We start from the raw sequence: 25,828 nt of genomic DNA, 5'->3' as shown, positions 1-25,828 counted from the left end.
ACAACCTGACAACAAAAAAGTGAAAAGTCCCACCTAGGAGGGGCAACTTCAGTGAGGGGAGAGTAGCTGAGAAAATCTGGGAACTCTGGGGTCCCTGCTCCAAATGCCCCACTTCAACTCAGACTCCTCTGCTACCTCTGCTCCCATCAGGTCCCTCAGATCCGGAGCTGAAAGCAGGAGAGGCGGGGTGTTGTTTTGGGGCGGCCCCTCTTTCTAGGTGACCCAGAGGCTCCCTCCCCTCCTCCCATATGGAAACAAAAACTTATAAAGGGGGGGAGGAAATCCTTATCAAAGGAAGGGAAAAAAAGGAGGGAAAGAAAGAGAAAATAACGCTTTGTTTTCTATTAAAATCAACAAAATGCAATATATACAGATATCACACAGACCTGGGCCCTGGGAGAGGAGGGTCAGGCCCAGTCAAGCATAGGGAGGAAGGAAGAAGGGGTCAGTTCAGGGCTGGGGAGGGAGCTTCTGGGCCCCATCCCCAGCCATCACTCAATCCTGCCTATGACTACCAGAAAGGGGGGGTGCAGTCAGGCCTACCCCAGCCCCATCCCAAGAGGAGCAGGACTCTACCGAGCTGAGGTCAGGAGTTGGGGGGCAGGGGAGGGGGAGGGGGAGGAGGAGGAGGAGGAAAAGGAGGGACAGGAGCCGGGTGGGAGCACACACCACAGGCCTCATCCCACTTTCTGGGGGTTTGAGGCCCTCACTCCCTGCTCGTAGGTGACCCGCTGGCTGATGAGGTATTGAGCGGCTTGCGTGGCCGCGGGGCTGCCCGTGATAGTGACCCGCCGGTTCCGCGTGCCTGGCAGGAACTCTCCCTTCTTGGAGATCTGGATGCGGGCGCCTGTCAGCTCCTGGTACTCCACCAACGTCTTGCCCCCCTTGCCCAGGATGGCTCCCACCAGGTTCTCAGGCACCGCAATCTCCACCAGCTCCTTGGCACTCTCAGCCGCCAACTTCTCCGCCGTCAGGAAGCCCCCAGCCGCCCCCGCTGCGGCCGCAGCGGCCACCAGCGGGCCACCCCCTCCGCCCGCCCCGCCGCCCGCCCCGGCCCCGAGGTAGCCGTTGGCGGCAGCGGCCAAGGCGAAGGACCCCAGGGCTCCAGGCGGCGGGGGTGGAGGTGGAGCAGCTCCGCCGGCTGGCCCGGCCCCTGCTTCACCGGCGTAGGATGCCAGGAGATTGGCAGCGGCGGCGGCGGCAGGGTTGGCACCGGCGGCCACGGCGGCCAGGACCCCAGAGGCTGCGGCCGAGTTGAGGCCCAGGCCGAGGGAGTTGGTGTTGTAGCCGTAACTGGCCAGCGTGTTAAGCGCCGTGCTGATGGCCAGCAGGTCGGTGCCCGAGAAGGCGGGCAGGGCGGCAGGAAAGGCTCCCACGCCCGCCAACCCCGCCGGGCCCAGCAGGCCAGAGGCGGCAGCGGCCGAGGCAGCGGCAGCGGCGGGCAGCACATCAGCGGGGCTGGCGTATGGCGAGCCGGTGGGGTTGGAGTTGGCCACAGGGCCAGCCACGTTGGCGTAGCTGATATTCAGGCAGCTGCTGCTCTGGGGATCTTCCTGTACCTTCTGCACGATGGCGCTCACGGCCTTGTGCACCTGCTCCGGTTCGCCGCTGACCGTCACCACGCGCTCCTGCAGGTTGATGCCCTCCGGCTTCTGGGACAGCTGCACCCAAGCACCCGACTGTTCCATCACGGCTTTCACTGTTGCGCCCCCCTTGCCGATGATCAGGCCCGCCGTGCTGTTGGGGACGATCAGCTTGGCCTGCGTGGGGAGCCAGAGGGAGGGTCTTTAGGGGGTAATCGGAGACTGAAGGGCAACATTAGTCTAAGACTTGCCATCTCAAGTCATTTCCCACCCCGGCTCTCAAATGTCCAAAATCAGGCCCAGCACACCCCCTTGATATGCACCAGTATGATTCTACTCGTTAGAAATATTGAAATATTTCCATATTCATTGGTAAAAAAAAAAGGAGCTAGTACTCCATCTCTCCTTAGTAGCCTCTCAGCCACCCGGTTCCTGGGACCCCCGGGACCTCCCCTCCATCTGGGACCTCCCTTCCATCCGGCACCTAGAAGCTGAATGACTAACCCAGTGGGAGCCCTCCAGGACCCCTCTCCGATCTTGCATTGGTGCCCATGTCCTTCTATATCATTAAGTACTCCGACTCTCAGCCCCAGAAAAGGCATCATTAGTCTCACTTTGCAGATGAGCCACTTGAGGCCTAAGAGGTGAAGGGACTTGCCCCAAGGTCACCCAGACAGCGAAGGAACTGAAATCCAGCCTCGTGGATTCCTGCTCCATTGTGCTTTCCACCTTATGACATGGTCACCTCGCTTAAGCTCTTCATTGTTGTTATGAGCTGAATTGCTGTCCCCTCCCACCCCAATTCACATGGTGAAGTCATAACCCCTAATACCTCAGAATATGATTGTATATGGAGATAGGGTCTTTAAAGAGGCATTTAAGGTTAAGTGAGGTCATTAGGGTGGACCCTAATCCAATATGGTTGGTGTCCTTATAAGAAGAGGAGATTAGGACACAGACACACACAGGGGGAGGACCATGTGAAGACAGAGAGGGGGAGCTCCCTGGTGGCCTAGTGGTTAGGATTCCAGGCTTTCACTGCCGTGGCCCAGGTTCAATCGCTGGTCAGGGAGCTGAGATCTCGCAAGCTGTGTGGCGCGGGCCCCCCGCCCCGCAAAAAAACGACAGAGAGACAGTGGCTATCTACAAGCCAAGGACAGAGGCCTCAGAAGAAACCAGCACTGCCGATGCCTTGAGTTCAGATTTCTAGCCTCCAGAATTGTGAGAAAATGAGTTTCTGTTGTTTAAGCCACCCAGTTCGTGGTACTTTGTTATGACAGCTCTAGCAATCTAATATAGTTGTCTTATCTACAAAATGATGATTAAAAAAAGCTTACATCAGAGAAGATGGAGAAAATTGGTCACTTACATATGAGGGTCCCCCTTTTCAGTTGTAGAGCAGCCCATCCTTTGCAGCTACAAATCGGATCTTTTTTTAATAAATTTATTTATTTTTTAGTTTTGGCTGCTTTGGGTCCTCGTCGCTGTGCGCGGGCTTTCTTTTAGTTGCGGCGAGCGGGTGCTACTCTTCGTTGCGGTGCGTGGGCTTCTCATTGCCATGACTTCTCTTGTTGCGGAGCACAGGCTCTAGGTGCGCGGGCTTCAGTAGCTGTGGCACGTGGGCGCAGTAGTTGTGGCATGCAGACTGTAGAGCGCAGGCTCAGTAGTTGTGGTGCACGGGCTTAGTTGCTCCGCGGCATGTGGGATCTTCCCGGACCAGGGCTCGAACCCATGTCCCCTGCATTGGCAGGCGGATTCTTAACCACTGCGCCACCAGGGAAGCCCCCGTATCAATCCTGATTCCAGTGGGGATATTTCAAAACCAAATGTCTCCTTTCACATCTCCAAGAGCATTTTTACACACAAATTCCTCCTTCTCAATCCTTCTCACGTCCCCTCAGACCTGTGGATTCTACCCTCTGAAGCTTTCATCTCTGCCTCTCCTTTCCACCCCCAAGCCAGACCCTGGGGGTGTTAGGAAAATTGTGGGAGTGGTTTTGGTTGTCTGCAATGACTGGGGGCAGGTGCGGGCATTCAGTGGGCAGGGTCAGGGATGTTTGCACCCCGTAATGTGAGTCAGTTCCTCACAATGAAGAACAGTCCCAGGTCCTGTACAACTTTTTAATGTCCCCCTGGACGTTCATGTTGGCGAGAAGTCTGCTTATAAATCTCGCAGCCAGAACTGAGCCCCATGATACGTGTAAGTACCAAGTATTTTTTTCTTTTGCACGGTTTTAAGATCTACTGAAATTTCCAGGGATGTAACTATTGGTAAATCAAGGGAAGATTGTACTTTATTTTGTTCTGAATTTTACCAAGAGTCGTTCATCATTTTAGAAAACCATGACATCATGCAAGCTATTATATATAGAATGGATAAACAAAAAGGTCCTACTGTATAGCACAGGGAACTATATTCAATATCCTGTCATAAACCATAATGGAAAAGACTATAAAAGGGAATGTATATATATATGTATAACTGAATCACTTTGCTGTACAGCAGAAATTAACACAACACTGTAAATCAACTATACTTCAATTAAAAAAAAGAAAACCATGACCTCAGTAGTAATGCCACCTGTATCATTTAAGTCTCCAATACTACGCTCTGTCTCACTCAGCCCACATTAGGTGTGAGCAGCTGACTATTTCATTATTTATTCTACTGTGGCCCTGGCTGAGTATTTACATATTAAAATTCACCTTATTTTATAACAAATAACCTTCCTTTCATCTCTCCTTTATTTGAAAGTCTTATGGGATATAGAAAATGTACATCCGTACAATGGAATATTATTTGGCAGTCAATTTAAATGAATGAAGGATTGATGCATGCTGCAACATGGATGAGCCTAGAAAATATTATGCTGCGTGAACGAAGTAAGGCACAACAGACCACATATTGTATAATTCCATTTATATGAATGTTCAGAATAGGCAAATCTATAGAGACAAAGTAGATTAGTGGTGGCTTAGGGCTGGGGTGGGGAGAGCTGGGAGGATTGAGGGGTGCTAGCTAAGGGGATCAAGGTTTCCTTTTGAGGAAATGAAATATTCTAAAATTGATTGTGGTGATGGATGCCGGACTCTGAATATAATAAAGCCATTGAACTGCACACTTTAAATGGGTCAAATGTATTTATGTGAATTATATCTCAATAAAATTGTTAAAATATAGGGCTTCCCTGGTGGCGCAGTGGTTAGGAATCTGCCTGCCAATGCAGGGGACAACAGGTTTGAGCCCTGGTCCGGGAAGATCCCACATGCCACGGAGCAACTAAGCCCGTGCGCCACAACTACTGAGCCTAAGCTCTAGAGCCCGCGAGCCACAACTACTGAAGCTCATGCGCCTAGAGCCTGTGCTCCCCAATGAGAAGCCCCAGCTCGCCGCAACTAGAGAAAGCCTGTGCAGCAACAAAGACCCAACGCAGCCAAAAATAAATAAATAAAATAAATAAATTTTAAGAAATCTTATAGATGTAGATTTTTAAAAAAATAAATTTATTTATTTATTTATTTTTGTCTGCGTTGAGTCTTCGTTGCTGCGCGGGCTTTCTCTAGTTGCGGCGAGCCGGGGCTACTCTTCCTTGAGGGGCGCGGGCTTCTCATTGTGGTGGCTTCTCTTGTTGTGGAGCACAGGCTCTAGGCGCGTGGGCTTCAGTAGTTGTAGCACGCGGGCTCAGTAGTTGTGGCTCACGAGCTCTAGAGCGTAGGCTCAGTAGTTGTGGCGCACGGGCTTAGTTGCTCCGCGGCATGTGGGATCTTCCCGGACCAGGGATCAAACCCGTGTCCCCTGCATTGGCAGGCGGATTCTTAACCACTGTGTCACCAGGGAAGCCCCAGATATGTTTTTTATTTATACAAACAGACATATTATATATATAATTTCAGAGAGTAAAGTGGGCATAGGAAAATATTTGTAGGAGAAAGGGGACATTGGTTCCCTTCAAACAAGCAAACAGGGCTGAGAACCACTGCTCTGACATGCTCTGTTCCCTGTTGATCTCCCTGACTTCACTCTTCCCTCCCTCTTGCTGACTCCACTGCAGACACATCAGACTCCCTGCTGTTCCTCCAACTTGCCAAGCTCTGCCCAGACTCAGGGACTTTGCACCTGCTGTTCCCTCACCTGGAATGCTTTTCCCCAGAAAAGACGGCTCGCCCCTCTCTTCATTCACTGCACAAATGCACCTCCCCAGAAAGGCCTTCCCTGACCACCTGATTATCAAAGCTTGTCTGTGTTTATTTTACATCTCCAGCATGGATACATCCAGACTCACAACTGCTAACCTCACATCTCTAGTATGATGTTGAGTGGACACCTCAAACTTAAAATCCAAAATGGAACTCCTCATCTTCCTCCTCAAATGTGTTTCTGCCATGGTGTTCCTCATTTCAGCATATGGAAATGCATCCTTCCACTACTCAGTCCCAACCCTTAGGAGTCCTTTCTTTCCTTTACACTCAACATCCAATCAGCAATTCTGTTGGCTCTACCTTCAAAAATATATCCTAGACTATGCTAGCTTAAAAGAGACTAAGGAGGTATAACAACCAAATGCAACGCATGAACATTGACTGAATCTTTAATAAAAAATACTTTATAGATATAAAAGATATTTTGGGGTAATCTGAATATGGACTTTTTATTAAATAATATTATGAATTCAGTGTTAATTTTTATAGGTGTGATAATAGTAATATAATAACATAGGAGACTCTCCTTGTTCTTGGGAGGTACACACTGAAGTATTTAGAGGTGAAGAGTCATGAGATCTACAACTTACTTTCAAATAGATCAACAAAAAAACAAACAAAAAACCAACATATGTGTGTGTGTGTGTGTGTGTGTGTGTGTGTGTACAGATAAAACATGTGTTAACAATTGGTGAATCTAAGTGCAGTGTATAGGGAGTTCACTGTAACGTTCTTTAAACATTTTCCAAATAAAAAGTTAAGAGAAAAAAAGGCCCCAATACTTCCTTTCCTTTTTCTCTGTCTTTTCTTCATAATACTTTTCACTCTCTGACATCCTATACATTTTATTTATTTACTTATTTTCTGATTCTCCAGGGAAGAATTTAAGATCCGCAAGGGTAGAGATTTGTGTCTGTATTGTTTACTGCTGGGTTCTCAGTGCCTAGAGGAATGCCTGGCACATACCTAGCCAAGAGTGGGTGAATGAATGGATGGATGAAAGAATGGATGATGAAATGCCCAAAGGACCAAGCAGGAATGGGGCTGGGTGGAGGCAGCCAGGTGCATCTCACCTGGTGGTGGTGGTGGTCTCTGTGTGTGTGTGATATTCAAATTCAGCCTGATATGAGTTTTATAGATTAACTGGCAATTCTGACTTGTAAAATGTGAAGCGTCCTAGTTTTTAAATGTTGGTAACCACTTCAAAACGTCTAGGAACCACTGTGTAGCAGCCAGACTACCAGTTTGCAGTCCGTTGCACACAAATCCCTGACAAGCTGCCCTGGACTCTGGAGGCACCTGCTCAGGTTCAGATCCTGGCTCCGCCGCTGGTTCTGGGCAAGGGACCTAATCTTTTGGAAACTCAGTTTTCTCTTCCATAAAATGGGGATATTCATACCTCTTCCATAGGATTACTGTGAGGTCTAATAGAGATCACGCATGAAATGATGAGCTTGAAGTTCAAGCATGGCCACAATTAGCCAGAACTGAGTATGGCTGCCCTTCAGATGACACACAGTGCCTACCTCTGCCAGGTTATACCAGACTACCTCCCCTCAGTCATGTTTCTGCTTGGTCCCCATGGGCACGTCATCACCCATTCATTCAAACAAGCAACATTTGCTGAGCACCTACTATGTGCCAAGCATTGGATGCCATGAGAGCAGGCAATTAATATGTGCCCATAGTGGGTACACATGAAATGGTGGTTGTCATTGTTATCCCCATGGGCGGACCTGGATTTAAATCCCACATCTGTGGTACAGCCACTTTGGAAAACAGTCTGGCGGTTCTTCAAAAAGTTAAACGTAGATTTATCATATGACCTACAAATGCCACCCTAGGTATATACCCAAGAGAACTGAAAACATACATCCACACATATGTTCATTAGCAGCATTATTCATAATAGCTAAAAAGTAGAAACACCCCAAATTTCTATCAATTGATGAATAGACAAAATGTGGTATATCCATACAGTGAAATATTATTTGGCCATAAAAAGGAATGAAGTTTTGTTATACGCTACAGTATGGATGAATCTTTTTAAAAATTTTTTTTTTGGCCGCATCACGCGGCTTGTGGGGATCTTAGTTCCCTGACCAGGGACTGAGCCTGTGCCCTCAGCAGTGAAAGCGTGGAGTCCTAACCACTGGACTGCCAGGGAATTCCCAGTATGGATGAATCTTGAAGACATTATGCTAAGGGAAAGAAGCCAGACTCAAAATGCCACAGAAATATCATTCAATCTATATAAACTATTCAGAATAGGGAAATCCATAGACACTAAAAGTAGATTAATGGTGGGAAGGGGCTGGGGCAGAGGCACTGGGGGAATGGAAAATTACTGTTAATGGCTATGGGGCTTTTTTTGGGGTGGTGAAAATGTTTTAGAATTAGATAGTGGTGATCAATGCACAACTTTGTGAATATACTGAAACCACTGAATTACACACTTTAAAATGGTGAACTTTACGGTATGTGAATTATATCTCAATACAGCTGTTATTTTAAAGAAATCATTGGAAAAAAAGAAGTCTGACAAGTCAAGGGGATAGAACAGAAAAATGTACAAAACCAGGCCTAAGGGTAAAGAGGTATTTAGTATGTGATACAGCATTTCAGAGCAATGGGGGAAGGATGGAACCTTTTCATCCAAGGAACTGTGTTCGCCAAGAAATGGTGAAAGCAAATGACTTCACCTCTCTGTGCTTCCGTTTCCTCATCTCTGACATTGACATAACCACAGCTACTCTATACAATTATGGAGAATATTCAATGACTAAAATGATCCCTTAGTGCCTGGCACATGGGAAGCCCTCAGAAAACAGTAGCTGCCTTCGTGATAGGCCCAGATTGCAAGACCACAGCAGCTTACATCTGCACATGCAGTTCTACAGAATCTTAGATGTTAGAACAGTAGACTGTTAGAATAATACATGTCTAGAATCTTGGAATCTCAGAGCCATAGAATTGTAGGTGTCTTAGAGCCAGAAAGACCTCAGAGACCATCTGCCTCAGAGGTTTGCAAGTCTGGAGATTTAAAAATAATAATAACAACAACAACAATTAACAGCAGCAGCCGTTAACAGTGCTTACCATGTGCCAGGCACTTTTCTAAATACTTTCATATAGTAACTTACGTAAGTTTAGCAACAACCCTACAAGGTAGGTACTGTTATTATCACACTTTATAGATTGGAAAACGGAGGCACAGAGAGGTTAAGTAACTTGCTTAAGGTCACACAGATAGTGACCAGTAGAGCCAGGATCTGATCCCAGGCCAGAGTCCACGTTCAGATCCCCATGCCTTCTCCCCGGAAACTCTGATTCAGTGGCTCCAGGCCACAACTCAGGAATCTGTGTTTTTAAGCTACCCAGATGACTCAGATACCAGTCAGGGCTGAGAATCACCGGTCTAGCCCAGAGGTGGCAAACTGGTGATGGTCAGCCCATAGCCAGCCCACAGCCACACAGTGTTTTAAAAACTGAGCCAACATTGAAAAATCAGTTGATTTAAAATATTTTTGACTTCTCTGGAAAAATGGGGAAGATGCGGTAATACTCTGTCCCCATTCCCAAATGGCAAGAATCAAGTGAAGCTGAATAGCAGCTGCCCCCTTTAGGGATGGCATGCTATCTCTATGTTGAGTCCGCAGTCCTCAATCCTTTATGTTCCCTTTCTGAATCCTGGAGGCATTTCAATTTATAAGCCCTGGTTTGGCCCAGCTTCCCCACTGAAAAGAAAGGGAAACTGAGGCATACAGAAGGGAAAAAGACACAGAGCAACACAGCAAGTCCAAGGCAGAAAGGGAATAGACCTGCCTCCTGCCTCAAAAATCCCATAGTAACGACAACGGCGAACATTGTTTGAGAACTTTCTATGCATTAGGCATACATGATAAGTGCTTTTCAAACGTTAATGACCACTAGCCACCACCCTTAAGTAGGTACCATAATAAATCTCATTTTACGTGGAGAAATCAAGTCACCTGCTTAAGGTCACACAGGTAAGAAGTATCAGAGGAAAATTCAACTCAACATCTGATTCCAGAGCCTGAGCCTTCAGCCATTTTCTCTCTCATTCTTTGGAGCCCCGGAGTAATAAGGCAGAGGAAAAAGTCCTGGTTCTGTAACCTTTCGGCTCCGCTATTTCACAGTTCCTGTGGCTTAGGTGGTGGAGAGGCAGGCTCGGGCACAGATGGTGCTGACCCCATTTTCCCTGCAACATGTACAAACTCTTGATGAACCCTGAGCCCCTAGTGGCCACGACCAAGGCGGAGGGAAGAGGCAATGTCCTCGCCTCCCTGTAAACTGTGGGTAAGCTGTGGCCTGCTGGTGGAAAGGGATTTGGGAGAGGCCTGGCAGGGCTCGAGGAGCAGAGCTGCTTCAGCACCAAGGACAGCAGCCGCGCTCCAAGCCCCAAGCCCGCAGTCTTTGGGGGGAACGCTCCGCTCCGAAGCATTCTTCCAGAGCTTTCTGCCCACTGTTTCCCCACGAGCTCAGAGAAACTCAGACCCATGGTCTCCCCCACCTCAGGGCAAAAAGAATTCCAGGGAATTGCACCTCCCTTTTACCGAGGCCCTCTGTCTTGTCTTTGCTTTTAGGCAGACGTTAAGGAACCCTCACAAGTGGCCTGTCCGCCTGCCCGGGTCATCTCGCCCCTGTGCATCGTGTGCACATGTATACGGGAGCGGAGAAGGGGAGAGAAAACGGGGAGTTTACTGCAGCCAAGCCCGTGCTCTCTTCCTCCTTGGCCCTCTACGCAGTCAGGACCGTGCTGCCAGGGGCTTTGCAGCAAGCCCACCTGCCCGGTGTGCATGGTGGTCTTGGCAACGGGAGAGGCCCAGGAAGCGATTGGTCAGCTCCTTGCCACTCCCCTACACCACGGCTTCCCGGTAACTGAGGCAACAGAGAGGCTCTGCCCTCCTCCTTCCATCCCTCCTTGAGAGGGCTGTGTAGGAGAGGGACCCGCCCCCGCCCAATGAAACACCTTTTCCCCAAAATGGTGGCTAGTCCTATTCAGTAATTAATGGAGAGAGGGAGTACCTGAGGCTGTTTCTAAAATTTTCTGCCTATGGATGGGGATGTCACTGAGGTTACTTCCGGTGAGAACAGGAAGTGGGAAGCAGGTGGTTTTGAGAGACACTGGGAAGATGTGGAAGAGAGAAGAGGATCTGGAGAATCCTAGGAAGGAGGAATAAGTAAGGGGGTCTGGGCCAGATTCTCCCAGACCTTCACTCTCCTTCTGAATCAAATCACTCTAAGAGGTCTGGAGTCCTTAGGCTGACTCTCTAACAATAATACTAACCACTACCATGTATCTGACTGGTAAATGTTTTATAGCCATTATCCCATTGAGCCCCCATCACAATCCAGTGACGTGGAAGAAGTGTTTTCTCTCAAACCCCACCAGCTTTACAGAAACTCAGCCTCTGCCCCTGCTAACCTGCTTGGCTCTGTCAGGATTCATTGTGGTTTGGGGTTGAAGGATATTGACCACCTCGGGCTTGGTCATCGCTTGTGGGATTTCTCGGACCTTCTCGGCAATAAAGCTGTGCACAGCATTCAAGGCCTCTGCTGTGCCCTGTACCAGGCATACTCGCTCCGTGGTTCCTGTTGAGCAAAGAAGAGAGAGGGCACACTCATCAGACAGGAAGGGGAGCATTCCTGAGAGACAGGCCCCACTTAATGGAAGGAGAAGACTGAGGTCCAGAGAGTGGACCTCACTGGCCCCAGGTCACTTGGTAAGCCTGGGCAAGCTGGCATGGGCTCCCAGACCATGATGGGTAGCTGGGAGAATGAGTGGAATCCCTGTTTTATTATCTGCACTTCCTCTCCCTCCCTTAAAACAACCCCAGAGGATGGAAGAATGATGCTTAAGTACTTTGCTATGCCCACAGCAGCCCTGGGCAAGGGAGACAGGGCTCAGCTGCCTCTTCCCAGTCCTTGCTGGCTCTCTCGGTTGCTTTGGCAACCATTCACTCACTCCCCCCTCCCCACCTTCTAGAAGCCGAGAGCTCAGGCCTGCAATGGTTGCCACAGTAACTGGAACCCCCTTATCGGTGTGGCTGGCCGGGTCCTCAGCCCACCCCCAGGGGGACTAGGGATGAGGCCCCGTTGCCATGGCAACCCCTGAAAGCCTGCAGCGACGGCCTCTGGGCTTTTGGAGAGGATGGGGAAGGGCTGGGGGATGGGGGAGACAGCAGAGAGGCCTGAGTGCCTGCCTGGACCCACCAGATGGAGGGCTGAGGGGTGGGGGAGGGCAAGGCTGTGGAGAGGGGAGAGCAGAGTGGGGCAAAGGCAACTCATGGAAGAGTGGAGACAGGGGGATGGAGAAAGCAGGGTGAGGTGGGTGCCTTTGCTGGCGATTCTCCAGATATTGGCTGTGGTTCTGACCTGGGCATCCTTACTATTTGTATGTGTGTATTGGGGGTGGGCAGCAGGGAGAAGAGACACTAATTCTGGGTGATGCTGGGATACATGTATATGGGAGAGAGACTCTGGGTAACACTGACTGACCAGTGTGAGTACATCTGTGAGGCTGTCTGGGTGAGTGGTGTGTGTGTGCATGTGTATACTTGGGCAAGACTGGCTCAATTATCTTTATGTGTGTGTGTGTGTGTGTGTTTGTGTAAAAGAAAGAGCAGGAGAGACACAGATATAAACAGACTGTGTGACATAGTGATTCCAGTAAAGACGTTTGTGTGTACTCTTGTGTGGGGGGAAAGACTTTGGGTGTCGCTGTGCCGTTCAAGGTTATGTACACTATTTGTGAGACTGAGCTGGGTGTGCCCGAGGGTTTGAGAATAAGAAACAAAGAATCCCAGGAAGTGGCATTGAGGCTGTATGATGAATGTATAGCACTTGGAGATTGTATGACTCTGTGTGTGTGTGTGTGTGTAAAGGAAAGAGATATCCAGACACCCCTAGGTGTTCAAAAGACTACTTGGATGAGTGGTACGTGGAATGCACGTATATGTGTAAGGATGTGTGTATAGGAAACAGGCAAGACTCTGTGACTGATGTGTGTGAACATGAGGAAGAGAAAGAGACCAACAGGCAGCCCCAGGGGTCAGTATGTAAGACTGTTTGGAGGACTGATGTATTTGTGTGTGTGTCTGAGTGTCTGAATTACAGCCAGACAAAGAAGACTCCACCAAGCCTGGCCGGGGTGAAGCTGTGAGTGCCCGGCTGATTTGGACATATTAGGTGTGTGGGGTGTGTGTGTGTGTGTGTCTCTTCCTGGGTGGGACTCTGTCTGCAGGGCCAGTAAACTCCCTGGGTCTGGAAAAGGTCCTGAGTGTGCGCCAGGCTCTGTGTGCCTGTGTGTCTGGGACACGTGGGGGTGAGTGTCTGGCGTCCTGTGGGCATTCCAGTGTGGCACGCTAGTGTTACCACCCTGACCCCTTGCTTGCCATCCCTCAGCCTGGCAAGCGAGTCTCGCCATGTGTCTGAGAGTCACTGTCTTGGGTCACTGGTGTAGACGACATCCCCCATCTCCTTTGGGCCGCTGTTCCTCCTCTTACTCCCCTCCACCCCAGAACAATGGCTTGGTCTGAGCCAAGCGTGAGTCAGCGTGCAAGCTGCCTCCGTCTGGGTGTAAATAGGAAAGGGTGTGGGTCAGGGTGGGAACTGGGGGGTGGGGTGGCCCCAGGGAGAGCCTGACTGAAGTGGCCCAGCTCTCCATCTCTGGGAGGCTTCCTTCCAGCTCAGGGAGTCTGTGATCTGACAGACTTGTAGTTCTTCACCAGGGTCTGCAGGGGCTTTGGGAGACTCAGTTAAACCCTGAAAGAATATCTAATAATAACAGCTGGTGCTTACATAACACCAATCACCAGGCATCATTCTAAGCACTTTATATGTATTTGTTCACTTTAATACATGAGGCAGGCAATATTATTATTCTTGATTTGCTAAGGACACTAAGGCACAGAGGTCTGGGATTTGTCCAAGTTCACTCAGCCAGTAGTGAAAGATCAGGGTTTTGAACCCAGGTGTCTGGCTTCAGAGTCTGGGCTTTTAACCACTGAGCCACCCTGGGCTAAATTTGGGGTGGGTGGAGAGTGTGTGTGTGTGGTGGGGAGAGGCATACAATGACTGCAATTCTGCTTTTGTATTTTTGATGGTAAAAAAGAATATGTATGAATTTATTAAGTAGTCACTTAAGATTTTGCACTTGGCTGCAGAGATGTTATAATCACTAAAAAAATTTAAAAAGTGTATGTGTCCGTTTTTCTTCTGGGGCTAGGGTCCAGGGCTTCAGGCAGCTCCTCAAAATCAGGAGGAGTTTTAGAATCACTAGAATGTCTGGTGAGCCACACGGAAGACTGTGTGGCTTTGGGCAGGTACCTGCCTCCTCTGGGTCTAAGTTTCTCCATGTATGACCTGGAGGGATTGAATCTGGGGCTTGGGGTTTCTGTATCAAGGAGGGGACACCCTTTGGGTGTTCTACCCCTCCCTTTGGGTAAAGGCCAGGTAGGTTTTTGTTTCATGGAGTAGACACATCAGTGTGTATGTGTGTGTGTGTGTGTGTGTGTGTGTGTGTGTGTGTGTGTGTGTGTGTGTGTGACAGAACCAACTAGGCCCAGAGGACCCTTTCAATTTCTCTATTATCAGTTTTCACCTGTCCTTTCACCAGCCACACTGAACAAACTAACCCCCACCCCCAGGCTTTGAACATGCTCTTTCATCTCCCTGAAGCACCCTTCACTGCTCCTTACCTAGCTCACTCTTATTATTCTGGCCTCCTCCTCCAGGAAGCCCTTCCTGATCTCCTCAGGCTGGGTCGGGTGCCCTGTCTGGGGCTCCCTCCATCCTCTGGGTTTCCCTGTCCCAGCCCTGACCACTCTAGGTCATCAATGGTGTTCGGTTTATCCCCCTTACTGGGATGTGAGATCCGGGAGGGCTAGGCTGGGGTGTCACAGTCAGTGCTTATGTCCCCATCCCGGTCCGGTACGGTGCTGGCATAGAGAAGATGCTCAGAGAATATATGTTGAATGAATGAATGAAAGGTATCAGCCAGGAGCAGAGGAACACATGCTTGAGCAGTAGCATCTCCATTTCTTATGTTCCTGTGGGTCCTGGGAAGTCCTAGGGACAAGACCAGGATGTAGGGAGCTGTGCCCTACATCTCTGAGCCAGGAGCCAGCATATGCTGTATGATCTGGAAGTTCCAATTCGGGGGTGGGGAGCGGGGCTGGCTGCACATCCAGGGGCTGGGGAGAGACGCTGGCTCACGCTGCTTGTTTGAACAGTGTTTGGCCCAGGAGAGAGGCAATGACTGTCCCATCCTCTGGGGTTCTAGGCTGCCTGGCTAGTGGGATGTGTCACTGAGTTGAGAGGGAATGACATGTGTTATGTCACAGAATGTGATCCAGGGGCAAGGAACCAAGTGTCCTTGGATGAAAGTCCCAAGCAGAGGTCTCATCCGTATCTTGTGGGCTAGAGGAGTGAGGGGGAAACTGGGCCAGGGAGGAAGAGAAAAGGGGGTTGTGCCAGGTTCCCTGGACTGTTCTCTAAACCTCTTGCCAAAGCTGCTTAGTGAGATGGGAGGCAGGGGGGTGGAGGGAGGAGAGAGAGAGAGAAAGAGAGACACACAGAGAAAGAGAGAGAGAGAGAGAATATGAATTTGTCCTGACCCTCGGCTCCAGCTCTGGTGTTTGACCTAAAAAATCCAAGGGGATTAAGGATGAACTAGAACCAGCACTGGACCAGAGATGCAGTTCAGGGGGCCTTCCCTGGATTCCTAGATGTCAAAACTCAGGCATAGGTCTTGGGAGGGATATATGAAGGGGTGAGAGATATTGAGGGAGATTACAGAGAGTGGAGGGGCCTGGAAAAATTTATGATTGAAGGAAGGGCGATAGAGCTGGAGGAGAGGCAGAAAAGGGGCTGATTTCGGAGAGAGGGGAAGAAAAAAAACACGAGGGAGCTGAGACTTAGGAGAAAAAGAGAAACGTAAAGGGAGAGATGGGCAAGCAGGGGCAGAAAGAAATGAGGGGCAACGCCGGCAAAGAATGACCCCATTGAGGGGCGCTACCAACTACTGGTTGAATGGGTGACTGAACAGAGAGAGTTGGAAGAGGAAGAGAGAGAAATATGTGAGAATAAGAGAGGTGGGGGAAAAGGAAAAGATGGGGAGAGAGATGGGAAGACAGAAAGAGAAGGGAAGAGGAGGGGAGGAAGAGGAAAAAGCCAAGACACACAGACTGGCTGGGAGGCTAAGAGAACAGAGATGGGGGATGTCCAGACGGAACCAGGGAGACAGAGCAGAAAGCAGAGCAGGAGGAGACAGAGAGAAGCCGATGGGAATGGAGCCTAAGGGAACAAGAGATGGGAGAGTCAGAAACAGAATGAGAGACACATAAAGAATGACACAGATGGAAAACCAGTGAGACTCAGATTGGGGCAAGATGGGGTGACAGAGGAATCCAAAGGGAAAGAGTGAGGGTCTATGTAACATGCATGGCTGGCCCCCCAAGCCCTGAGGGACACCCTAACACCTGCCTCCTTGGCCCCCCACCCCAGCTCCTCCAACTGACCCAAAGGGGCAGGTGTGTGGGAAGGGGCACATCTGCCAGCACATCATGCAAATGAGCTCATGAATATGCAGCAGCCCTATTGTCTTGCCCTGCCCCCACCTCCATCTGCTCAGGCCTGGCCCCTGGGGCCGAGGGCAGCTCTGTCCCCTTAGGGGGAGGGGAGGCCCCCTACCACTCTCACTGCCCCTAGGGCAGCCCTTCCCCCTCCTAGAGGGCCCAGGTGGGAGGGATGGGAGGCCAGAGGAAGAGGGCTGGGCTGGGGCTCACCCGGATAGAAGTCTTTGGACTTGGAGAGCTTGATGGTAGCTCCCGTCTCCTTCTGCAGCTGCACGATGGTCTGCCCGCCCTTGCCAATGATGGAGCCCGCCGCGTAGCTGGGGATCAGCACCTTCAGGAAGTATTCGCCTTCCTCTGCAGGGGCACACAGAGGGGAGGGGAGTCAGGGGAGAGGGGTCTTCACCTTTGGACGGTACCTCCAGGGAGGCACTGGCATGGGCTGGGCTAGGAAACCACTGGGATCACAGTAGTAACACAGAGGAGCAATGACCAAGAGAATAGCAGTAGGAAAATAAAACACGTCATGATCTTCATTCGCTCATTTATTCATTCATTCCACAAATAATTCCTGAGCACCTGCTACGTGCTTGGCACCGTTCTAGTGAAACAGCCATGAAGAAAACAGACAAAGCTCCCTGATTTCGCAAATAAGGCAAATAAGGCCAAAAGAGTTTTGGTGATTCAGCCAAGAGCTCGCAGAGCTACACTCTTATAGAGGGGGGAGACAGACAGTGTGTTTTACGTTGTCGGATGGTGGTAAGTACTAAGAAAACAAAAAGAGGCAGGAAAGAGGAAGGGGAGTGTAGGTGCTGCATTGTCAGATCCGATGGCCAGGAAAGCCTTCCCCAAGAATGCGGCATTCTTTGTTCATCAAACATTTCTATAGCACCTAATATGCGCTAGACTCTGTTCCAAGTAATTTACAAATACGAGTTTTTTTCATTTTCACACTGATGCTATGAGGGAGGTACTTTAAAAAAACCCATTCTACAGGTAAGTAAACAAAGGTGAAGAAATTGCTCCCGTTCACATAGCTAGTAGGTGGCAGGGCTGAGATCTGAACCCCACCTGGCTCCAGAGTCCATACTCTGAACCATTATGACACACTGTTTCCGGGCTGTGGAGGAACAGAACTATGGGGCTATGTGGAAGAAGAGCAAGTGCAAAGGCCCTGGGATGGGGTTATGCCTGCGTTGTTTGAGTGAGAGAGAGGTGGCCAGTGTTGCTGGGGCTGAGTGAGGGAGGAGGAGAGTCAGAAAATGAGGGCTGAGAGGGTTGGAGATAGTGGTGGAGTGTTCAGGCTTGTGGACCAAGGTGGTTTTTATTCCAAGTGAGATGAGAGCTACGGGAAGGCTCTGAGCAGAGGAGGGATGTGATCTGTCTTAGATTTTAAGAAGATCCCTCTGATGCCCATGAGGTGAGCAGACTGTGACAAGCATGGGTGGAAGAGCAAGAGGCAACTGCAATGGTCCAGGCAGGAAGTGATGGTGGTCTGACTGGTGGAAGCAGCGAAGGGGGAGGGGAGAGGAGGGCTGGACTCCGGAGAGGTTCTAACACTCACTGCTGACCCGGTGCTCTGCTGAGTGCTTTGCCAGCTTGATCTCATCCATTCCTCACAACCGCCCACTGAGGTGGGTAGAATGAGCTCCATTTTTACATAAGGAGAAACTTAGGCACAGAGCTGTGAAGGTACCGGCCCAAGGGCACCAAGACAGTTGCTAGGTTGAGATTCAAATGCAACTCTGATTCATTTTTCGCCCACCCATGCTTAACACTTTCCCCTGCTGGTGGCTAAAGACCAATGTGCTTCAGGACAGACTCAAAGACCTAGAGGTGGTGAAGTGGCACCAGGGACCCTTTATGGGGCTTTGGTCATTCTTTGTTATGGACCAGTTTTCTTGGTCACGTGTAAAGCCCTTTGTTAATGCAGTCTCAAGGCAAGTGCCTAACCTTTCCCACCTTCTAACCAAACTGTCGCCCCCAGGGTAGACATTCGGGAACTTTCTGAGTCTAAGTTACTTTGTGATTTGGCCCCGTCCACATTTCCAGCCGCACACCCTCATCTTCCTCCAGGTGCACTAGACACATTTTCCTTTTTGTTCCTCAAACTTCCCTCCTCCCTCCTACCTCAGGGCCTTTGCACATTCTCTTTGCCTGGAACTCCCCTCCCTCAGTGAATTACTCTTGTCCTTCAGGTGCCCCCTCAAATGTCCCTTCTTGGAAGCTTTCCTGGAACCCTGAGGAGGGGAAGGATTCCTCTGTCTCATGCCTTCGGAACGATGTACCACAGTCATCCAGTGTGGGCCACGTCACTGAAGCTTGCCCTTGTGTCCATGGACTCATGCAGCGCCCAGCGCTTGGTAGGCATGCAGTAAACACTGGGAAAAGGAAGGGACAAGCCAGGTCATTTTGCTTCCAAAGCTTAAGGTCTTAGGCCATCATCCCCCACTGGTTTTTCAACTTTTTCTTTTAAGCAAAGGAAAGCTATTTTCAATGTCTCCCGTGAAACTCCAACATCCAGAGCAGATAAAAGAGAAACTGCTCTGTTGAAAGTGGGGGCAGGGTGGGACTTCCCTGGCGGTCCAGTGGTTAAGACTCTGCGCTTCCACTGCAGGGGCTGCGGGTTTGATCCCTGGTGGGGGAACTAAGATCCCGCATGCCGCCCCGTGCGGCCAAAAATTTTAAAATTTAAAATAAAAGTGGGGGCAGGACTGGGGGTCTGGGAGTCATGCCCATCTCCACCTGGTCCCTTAAGATTGAAAGTTCTGGGTTCCCTGATGTGTGAAGATGGAGGTATGAGGGCTGGATGTGGCTTTGCAGGCATGGGGAGGGGTCCAGAATTAAGGGGTTTCCTTTAGCCCAAGGCAATCCTCTTAAACTTGCCTAATCAGACCACTAAGCCTATTAGGTAATTAGCCCCCCAGGGTGCCTTTCCATCAATCATCCTGACACCCTCCCCCCCCCCAAATTACTTCCTTCCCTGGGCTCACAGAGGTGGCCCCTTGCCAGCCCTGCCCCTCAACCTGACACAGAGATGGGGGGCCAGTTCTCCATCTTTGGAAGGTTCAGAAAGATGGGAAGGTGTTCTCACTAGAACTCCGTCCTCTTTCCTTCTTTGATTTCATTCCCCATCTTTTCTCCAGCCAGAGCCACTTCCCCAGCTTCCCTCTTGAAGATGGAAGGTAATCGTCTGCTCGGAAGAAAACTGGGGACGCCCCCCACTCCCCTCCTTCACACTTCCTCAGGTTTTGTCTGAGAATCTCCGAATGAAATGGCAGAAACAGCCCTAGACTGAGTACAACTTTTGCCACTGATGGGTTGTGTGGCCTTGGGCGAGTCTCCTCACCTCTTTGGGCCTATTTTCTCATCTGTAAAATGGGGACAGGAGAGCGCTAGTTCCTGGAGTTATTATCATTAATGACATGCTAAACTGTAAAGTACTTAGGAGGGTCTCAGGCACACAGACCACTTGAGAAATGTCAGATATCATCATCATCGTTATTAATATTACCTATTTCATGAACACAGGTAAAGTTCTTATCACAGTGTCTGGTACACAGTAAGTGCTCTATGTCAGAGAGACTTACTGGTAAATGGGGAAATGAGCCTCCAAGGTTTGGGGTTTTGTTAGGAAGTAGGAGGAGGGGAGACCCCACTTCCTTCATCACCTTTCCCCAGGCTTCTCCCCGCTTTTTGGAGGAGGAATGTCTTCTCACTGATAGAAACGAGGCTCTGCTTCCACTCACCCTCCCAGCATCTCTGTAACTCTCTTCCTGAATTTGGCCCTTGTTGTATCCCCCCGTACTATTATTTCTTTGCTTCTTCTCTCCCTCTTCCCTCCCTCGTTCCAACAAATCCTTCCTGAGCATCTGCTACGTGCCAGGCCTTGTTTTAGATCCTGGGGACATAGCAGGGAACAAGACAGGCAGTCCATGCCCTTTAAGTCCACTCCCTCTTAAAATGTAAATGCATCTATTTAAAGAGGACATTTAAAAAATCATTGCTAATAGTCCGAGTTTGAAGGGCTAGTTATATTTTTTCCTCCCAAAGCACACTGATATAAACTAAAAATGATCCTCCAAAAAAGTTTGTCCGTGGACAAACTTGTGGGCGCTTGGCAGTCCTTATATCAGACTAGTGGAAGTTTGGAGGCCCCTCCTCAGAGGCCAGGGTCCTACAGAGAGTGACCAGCTGAGACCTCTCGCCTGTAGAAGCTCAGAACTCTAAGCCCCAGGAGTCCCCATGGCAGCCCACAGTCTGCTCTGCTCTTCTTCAGAATCTTCTGCATCTCCCACCGTGGGAAGCCCACCTCCTCCAGGAAGAAGCCAGGCCTTTATCTGCCAGCCTGCCTTGCAGCAAAGGGCAGACACGTGACCTCAGCTAAACCCGGAGTCCCCAGACCTCACACATCCCACCCTGTTTGAAAAACCAAGGCTCTGCCTGTGAAAAAGTACTTTCTTCTACCAAAGCAAAATCTAGATGCCAGAACTTTCCACCCACCCACCCTTCCCTTCGCTTTTCCTTTGGGGTCCAGGCAGCTCCGTCTACACAGGACAGCAAATGAAGATGCCAACTTCAGCGCTCCTGGTTCCCCTCTGCTGCAATTTCAATATTTCCACCTTGGGATCAAGCTGCCTTCCCACTTTCTAGTCATTCTGAGTCTCTGGTCTTCCCTTCCCTTTTGTGTCCAACCTCCTCAGGAATGCGTATAAAGGTTTCCAAAAAGTAACCAATACTCTCCTACCTCCACAAATAATGTTAACCTACCCAGAAGATTTGGGGTGCTATGGGAAGAGTGGCACTTTATACCGAGAGTTGATCCCGAAAGGTGGCTTGGATCCGGGAGAGGGGGCAGAATTGGATGCAGCAGAGGTGTTGTTTTGGTGACAGTATATTTCGGGGGGAACCAAAGTTGGGGTGTTGCACTCATGGTACCTGCTCTTGTCTGGGGGTCGGGGGGTGGAAGCATCGGTGTGTCCTGTGGAGGTCTGAGGAGGCTGGGGTGGGATGTTGATATTGTCGTTGGGAGTGCGTGAGGATGTCGCTGGCGGAAGACAAGATGGCAGGGGTGTGGTTGGGAGTGGGACCTCTGAGGAGGGATGGGATGTTGGGTGCGTGACATTTTTCTGTGAATGACGGTGCTGCCTGTCTGTGTGAGAAATGTAATACAACTGTCTTTGAGTTGTGACATTGCCTCCAAGTGAGAGACAGGTGGATGGGGTATGATTTCCTTGGGGCGAATCACCACTGGATGGTAAATCAGGAATGTGACATTCTCCGTAGCAATAATAATGATGATGATAATAATAGTAATAATAATAGCTATTGTTTATTGAGTGCTTACTATCTGCCAGGCCTGATGCCGTGTGCTTCACATACAATCTCACTGAACCCACACAACAGCCTGGAGAGGTGGAGGTGCATCTTAACAGTTCCCATTTTCCAGATGAGGACACTGGGGCTCAGAGCAGTGAAAGAACTCACCCGAGGGCCCCACACCAAGCACATGACAGCGATGAGATGAACCCTGGAAGCTCTCATTCTAGGGCTCTTAACCTTGGTGATACTGACTTTGTGTTAACCATCGAGGATCTTGGGAGCAAGGCCTGGCTGGTGTAAGCTACATTTGGGGTGTGCGGTGTGTGTGTGCGGTGGGGAGTTGCTGTTTCTGTGTACATGGGGCTGACAGAGGTGGGAATACAGTCAGGAGTATGGGGGCCATTCTAGTAGCACCTGAAGAGTTATCATCTGTGGGGATTCCCTGGCGGTCCAGTGGTTAGGACTGGACGCTTTCACTGGTCAGGGAACTGAGATCCCGCAAGCCACACGGCGTGGCCAAAGAAAGAAAAAAGAGTTATCATCTGTACTCAAGGGAGACACCCTTTGTTACCGTGCCACCAGACTGGGATTATTTGTTTCTCCAGTGAGTTCCCAACTGGAGTTTCCATCCAACCCCTTCATTCAAGCCCTCCTGTCCTTAGCGCCTCGTCTCCTTCCCAACGGTGTCTGCCTGCCAGTCACAATGCCCAGAAGCCAGTTTCAACAGCCACCGTCTCCTCTATCAGCCCCTAGGCTGGCACCATGGGTAGGAGTTCAATCTGCCCAGGCTGGCACGACTTGCTGTGACACCCTAGAAAGTCCCTTACCCCTCTGAGCCTTGGTTTGCTTGCCTGAAACTGGGGTTCACTATAGAGTCTACCCATCCAATGGAGCCAGCCTTCTGAGTTCAAATCCTGGCTCTGCCTCTTATTAGCTGACTGACCTTGGGCAAGTTAATTAACCTCTCTGTGCCTCAGTGTGTCACCTGTAAGATGGGTAACATAATCAGACTGTAAGGATTATTAAATGATTGGTCCGTGCCCAGTGTTTTCCCTAGTACTTTTGGTGCACTGTGGCACCATAACTGTCAGCCATTGTTATAATTTATTATTATTATTTATTTATTAGTAGTAGTATCACATCATAGAAAGTTGGGAGAATTAAATGAAATATTGCATGTAAGGCAGTAAGCAAGAATACTGGTAGCTGCTATCATCTGTAACTATTGTTATTTCCCCATTTGGCAGATGGTGACGCTGAAGCCCAGAAAAGGCGTGAGGTTGACCCAGTGTCCCACAGACATGAAAATATTATTGGAAGGAGCCGTCAATTTTGAGACGAAAGTCCTGGACGGTTGCCCAGCTCTGCCCCTGAGGGTTTCTGCAAATGGAGGACTGTCCTTTCGCATCTCTGGGCCTCAGTTTCCCCTGGGAAGAGTCTGGAGGAGAGGGTCCCTAAGGGCTCACCCTAGTTTCCCCACAGCTGAAGGAGGCAGGATGCACAGTGGCCGAGCACATGAGCTCTGGAGGCAGGCAGCCCAGGGTTGGAGAGATCCCAGCTTCCCCACTTATGAGCTGTGTGAGTCTGGGCTAGTGGCTTCATTTCGCTAAGCCTCAGTTTTCCTCATCTGAAAAAGCAGCTCAAATCATCTCCCCCGAGGCTTGTACTGGGAAATTAACCCGTATCTCAGAGCCTGACTCGTAGTAGGTGCCAAGCACCTGGACCTGACCGTCCTGGCAGCGTCACAGTTAGGTGGTGCTGCTCTGCTCTGAGTGTTCAGATTTTGAGCATCTCAGCCCCTTTAAGAGAAGGATGAGACCTCCTCCCCTCCCCCCCAGCAGGGGTGGGGCTGGACCTCCAGGCTGGGTTCAGGGACCGCCTGGGTACCCGACCCTTCCTGGGACTGGGAATGGCAGTGAGGCAGGAAGGAGGCAAGGATGTGGCAGGGACACATTCATGTGTGTGCTGGGGGCGGGGGAGCAGGAAGAAGGACAGGAAACTCCCTCCCACCCCTCCCCCAACTTCCCTTTCCTCCAATTTCTGCTGGACACCCTCACAGGCAGCCAGGGGTTCCCCCATTTCCTATCGCACCTGGCCAGGGGTGGCAGGGGGCTGGGATGGGAGGAAGAGACTCGGCTCCTGTTCATCCAAGGAGAGGAGGTGGGAGGTCCCCACCCCACCCACTACAATGCCTGACAGAGTGGGAAGAGTGCGCTCTGGCCGAGGCCATCCCTTTCCCATCCGGAGGAAAAGGCCAGAGGAAGCGGAGATTTTGGCCAAGGTGACCGCTGGGAGGGGCTTGTCTGCTGTGGGGTCTCCCTCCTTCCAGGGAGCTAACGGGCTGGGCTCTGAGTCCCCTGACAAACCCTACCTCACGGGTAGACATACACCTAGAGTTCCCAGCTTGGCTTTTATTCTCTGGTACACATACCTCTTCACACACACACAGTGAGGGTCCCTCTTGTCTTACACACACACCCCTTCTGTGTTGTCAAACATGCAGCCATCACACAAACACACACACACACTCCCTTGTCATACACACACAGAATCATCCCCACACCATTTCACACACAGCCCCCTGTTACACATATACACACACTTGGGTGTCACACACACACCTTCCCTTTTCCCACCCCTTGGGTGTCACATGCACACGTTCCTGCTCCCTGTCACATGGGCCCCCATCCTTCCCTTTCCTTGTTACACACCCTCGTGAATTTCACCACAGAGCCCCAGTCTCTCCCCTGTCATACACCCACCTTCCCTTGTTGCACACACCCCCTCTGATGTCACCGTTGCACACCTCCGTGTGTCACACCCAGCCACAGCCTCTCTGGAGTCACGCCCACACTCTTTTCTTGTCATATACCCTCACCAGCTTCTCCTGGTCCCACCCCACCCGGGACACGCCTGTGTCACACACACTGAACTGCCATCCTCTGATCCACACAGCCTCTCATGGCTCACACCCAGAGCCGGCCCATTCGGCAGCCCACACACACCCCCTTGCATGTCACACACACCCTCTCACTCATGTGTCACACTCTGCCACAGTCCCCTCTGGAGTGACATGCACGCACTTGTCACATATACCCCTATGAGGGTCTCAAACACGGAGCCCAGCCCCTCTCATCTCTTACACACACACACACACACACACACACACACACACACACACACACCCTCCTTTCTGTCATATCCATGATCCCTAATGTCACACATCCAGGCCTTACAGGGCTCACACGCACACACGAACACACACACACACCTGTCCCAGCCACACATTCTCTGAGCTTTACACACCCACCCTTTCCTCCATGTCACCCAACACACCCACCTAGCTTGTCCCCACGCAAAATCCCGCCCATGGCCCACACATGCCTCCCTCCGGGACAACCCTTGCTCAGGACATCCCCAGGGAGGGAGGCTGGGAAGCTCCGGGTCCACAGGCCTCCTCAACTCCTTCCCCTCCCCCCGCCAGGACACGCCAGCCCGGGAACACCCCTGCCCCGAAAGGGTCACATCACACACCCCTCAAGGACACAGAGACACCCGCTCGGAGGCACCCACGCCCCCCATCCTTCGCGCGCCCCCAAGGACACTTACCACCCCCTCCCCCCCAAGCCCTCTCAACGCAGACAAAGCTCCCAGCCCAGGGCCGCGTCGAGAGGGAGAAGGGGTCCTGTTCCCTCCGCAACTCCCCTCTCCGTTCCCCAGTCTAGGGAGGGGCGCCCTTCCCCTCCCCAGAGCCCTTGCACCTGCCATTTGGGGGGGGAGGAGGCTAGAGAAAGGCGCGGCCCCCTGCCCGCTCCCCCCCCCCCCGGAGCCGCAGCCCTTTCTCACCTCCCGTGTTGCTGCGCTTGGTGCAGACCACCTCGGGGGGCGTTTCGAGGGGCCTCTTGCGGGAATCCGGGGCCTCGGGCTCCATGGGGGGGGCCTGGGGCGGCGGCTGCTGCTGCTGCGGCGGCTGCGGCGGCGGCGGCGGCGGCTGCTGTGGCGGCGGCGACGGCTGCTGGGGAGGCTGGGGTTGCGGCGGCGGCGGCGGCGGGGGCGGCGGCGGCTGCGGGGCCGCGGAGGCCGTGAAGAGGCCGTGCACCGCGCCGGCGGCCATCATCCTCATGG

General features: G+C 51.0%; 1 protein-coding gene across 1 annotated transcript; it reads right to left on the bottom strand.

Annotated features, from left to right (window-relative positions):
- Positions 1–327: 327 nt before the first annotated feature.
- On the bottom strand, positions 328–25,673 carry NOVA2 (NOVA alternative splicing regulator 2). The gene is made up of 4 exons (XM_036834948.1): positions 25,550–25,673; positions 16,595–16,738; positions 11,233–11,399; positions 328–1,760 (listed from the first exon to the last, which is right to left on the bottom strand). Exons 1-4 carry the CDS (start codon positions 25,632–25,634, stop codon positions 678–680), a joined length of 1,479 nt encoding a protein of 492 aa, XP_036690843.1. The 5' UTR covers positions 25,635–25,673; the 3' UTR covers positions 328–677.
- Positions 25,674–25,828: the final 155 nt, after the last annotated feature.

This window comes from Balaenoptera musculus, chromosome 19 (assembly GCF_009873245.2).
Source record: "Balaenoptera musculus isolate JJ_BM4_2016_0621 chromosome 19, mBalMus1.pri.v3, whole genome shotgun sequence".
NCBI classification, from domain to species: Eukaryota; Metazoa; Chordata; class Mammalia; order Artiodactyla; family Balaenopteridae; genus Balaenoptera; species Balaenoptera musculus.
The sequence above is the reverse complement of the archived record's forward strand: the minus strand, read 5'-3'. Positions and strand labels throughout refer to the sequence as shown.

Bases quoted from the DNA above. Each gene is read 5' to 3' on its own strand.
- NOVA2 (XM_036834948.1), bottom strand. From the start codon at position 25,634: ATGGAGCCCGAGGCCCCGGATTCCCGCAAGAGGCCCCTCGAAACGCCC. The intron at 16,739-25,549 runs GTGAGAAAGGGC...GTGCCCCTGCAG, and splicing joins CAAGCGCAGCAACACGGGAG to AGGAAGGCGAATACTTCCTG. The intron at 1,761-11,232 runs GTTAGCAGGGGC...CTCCCCACGCAG, and splicing joins ATCCTGACAGAGCCAAGCAG to GCCAAGCTGATCGTCCCCAA.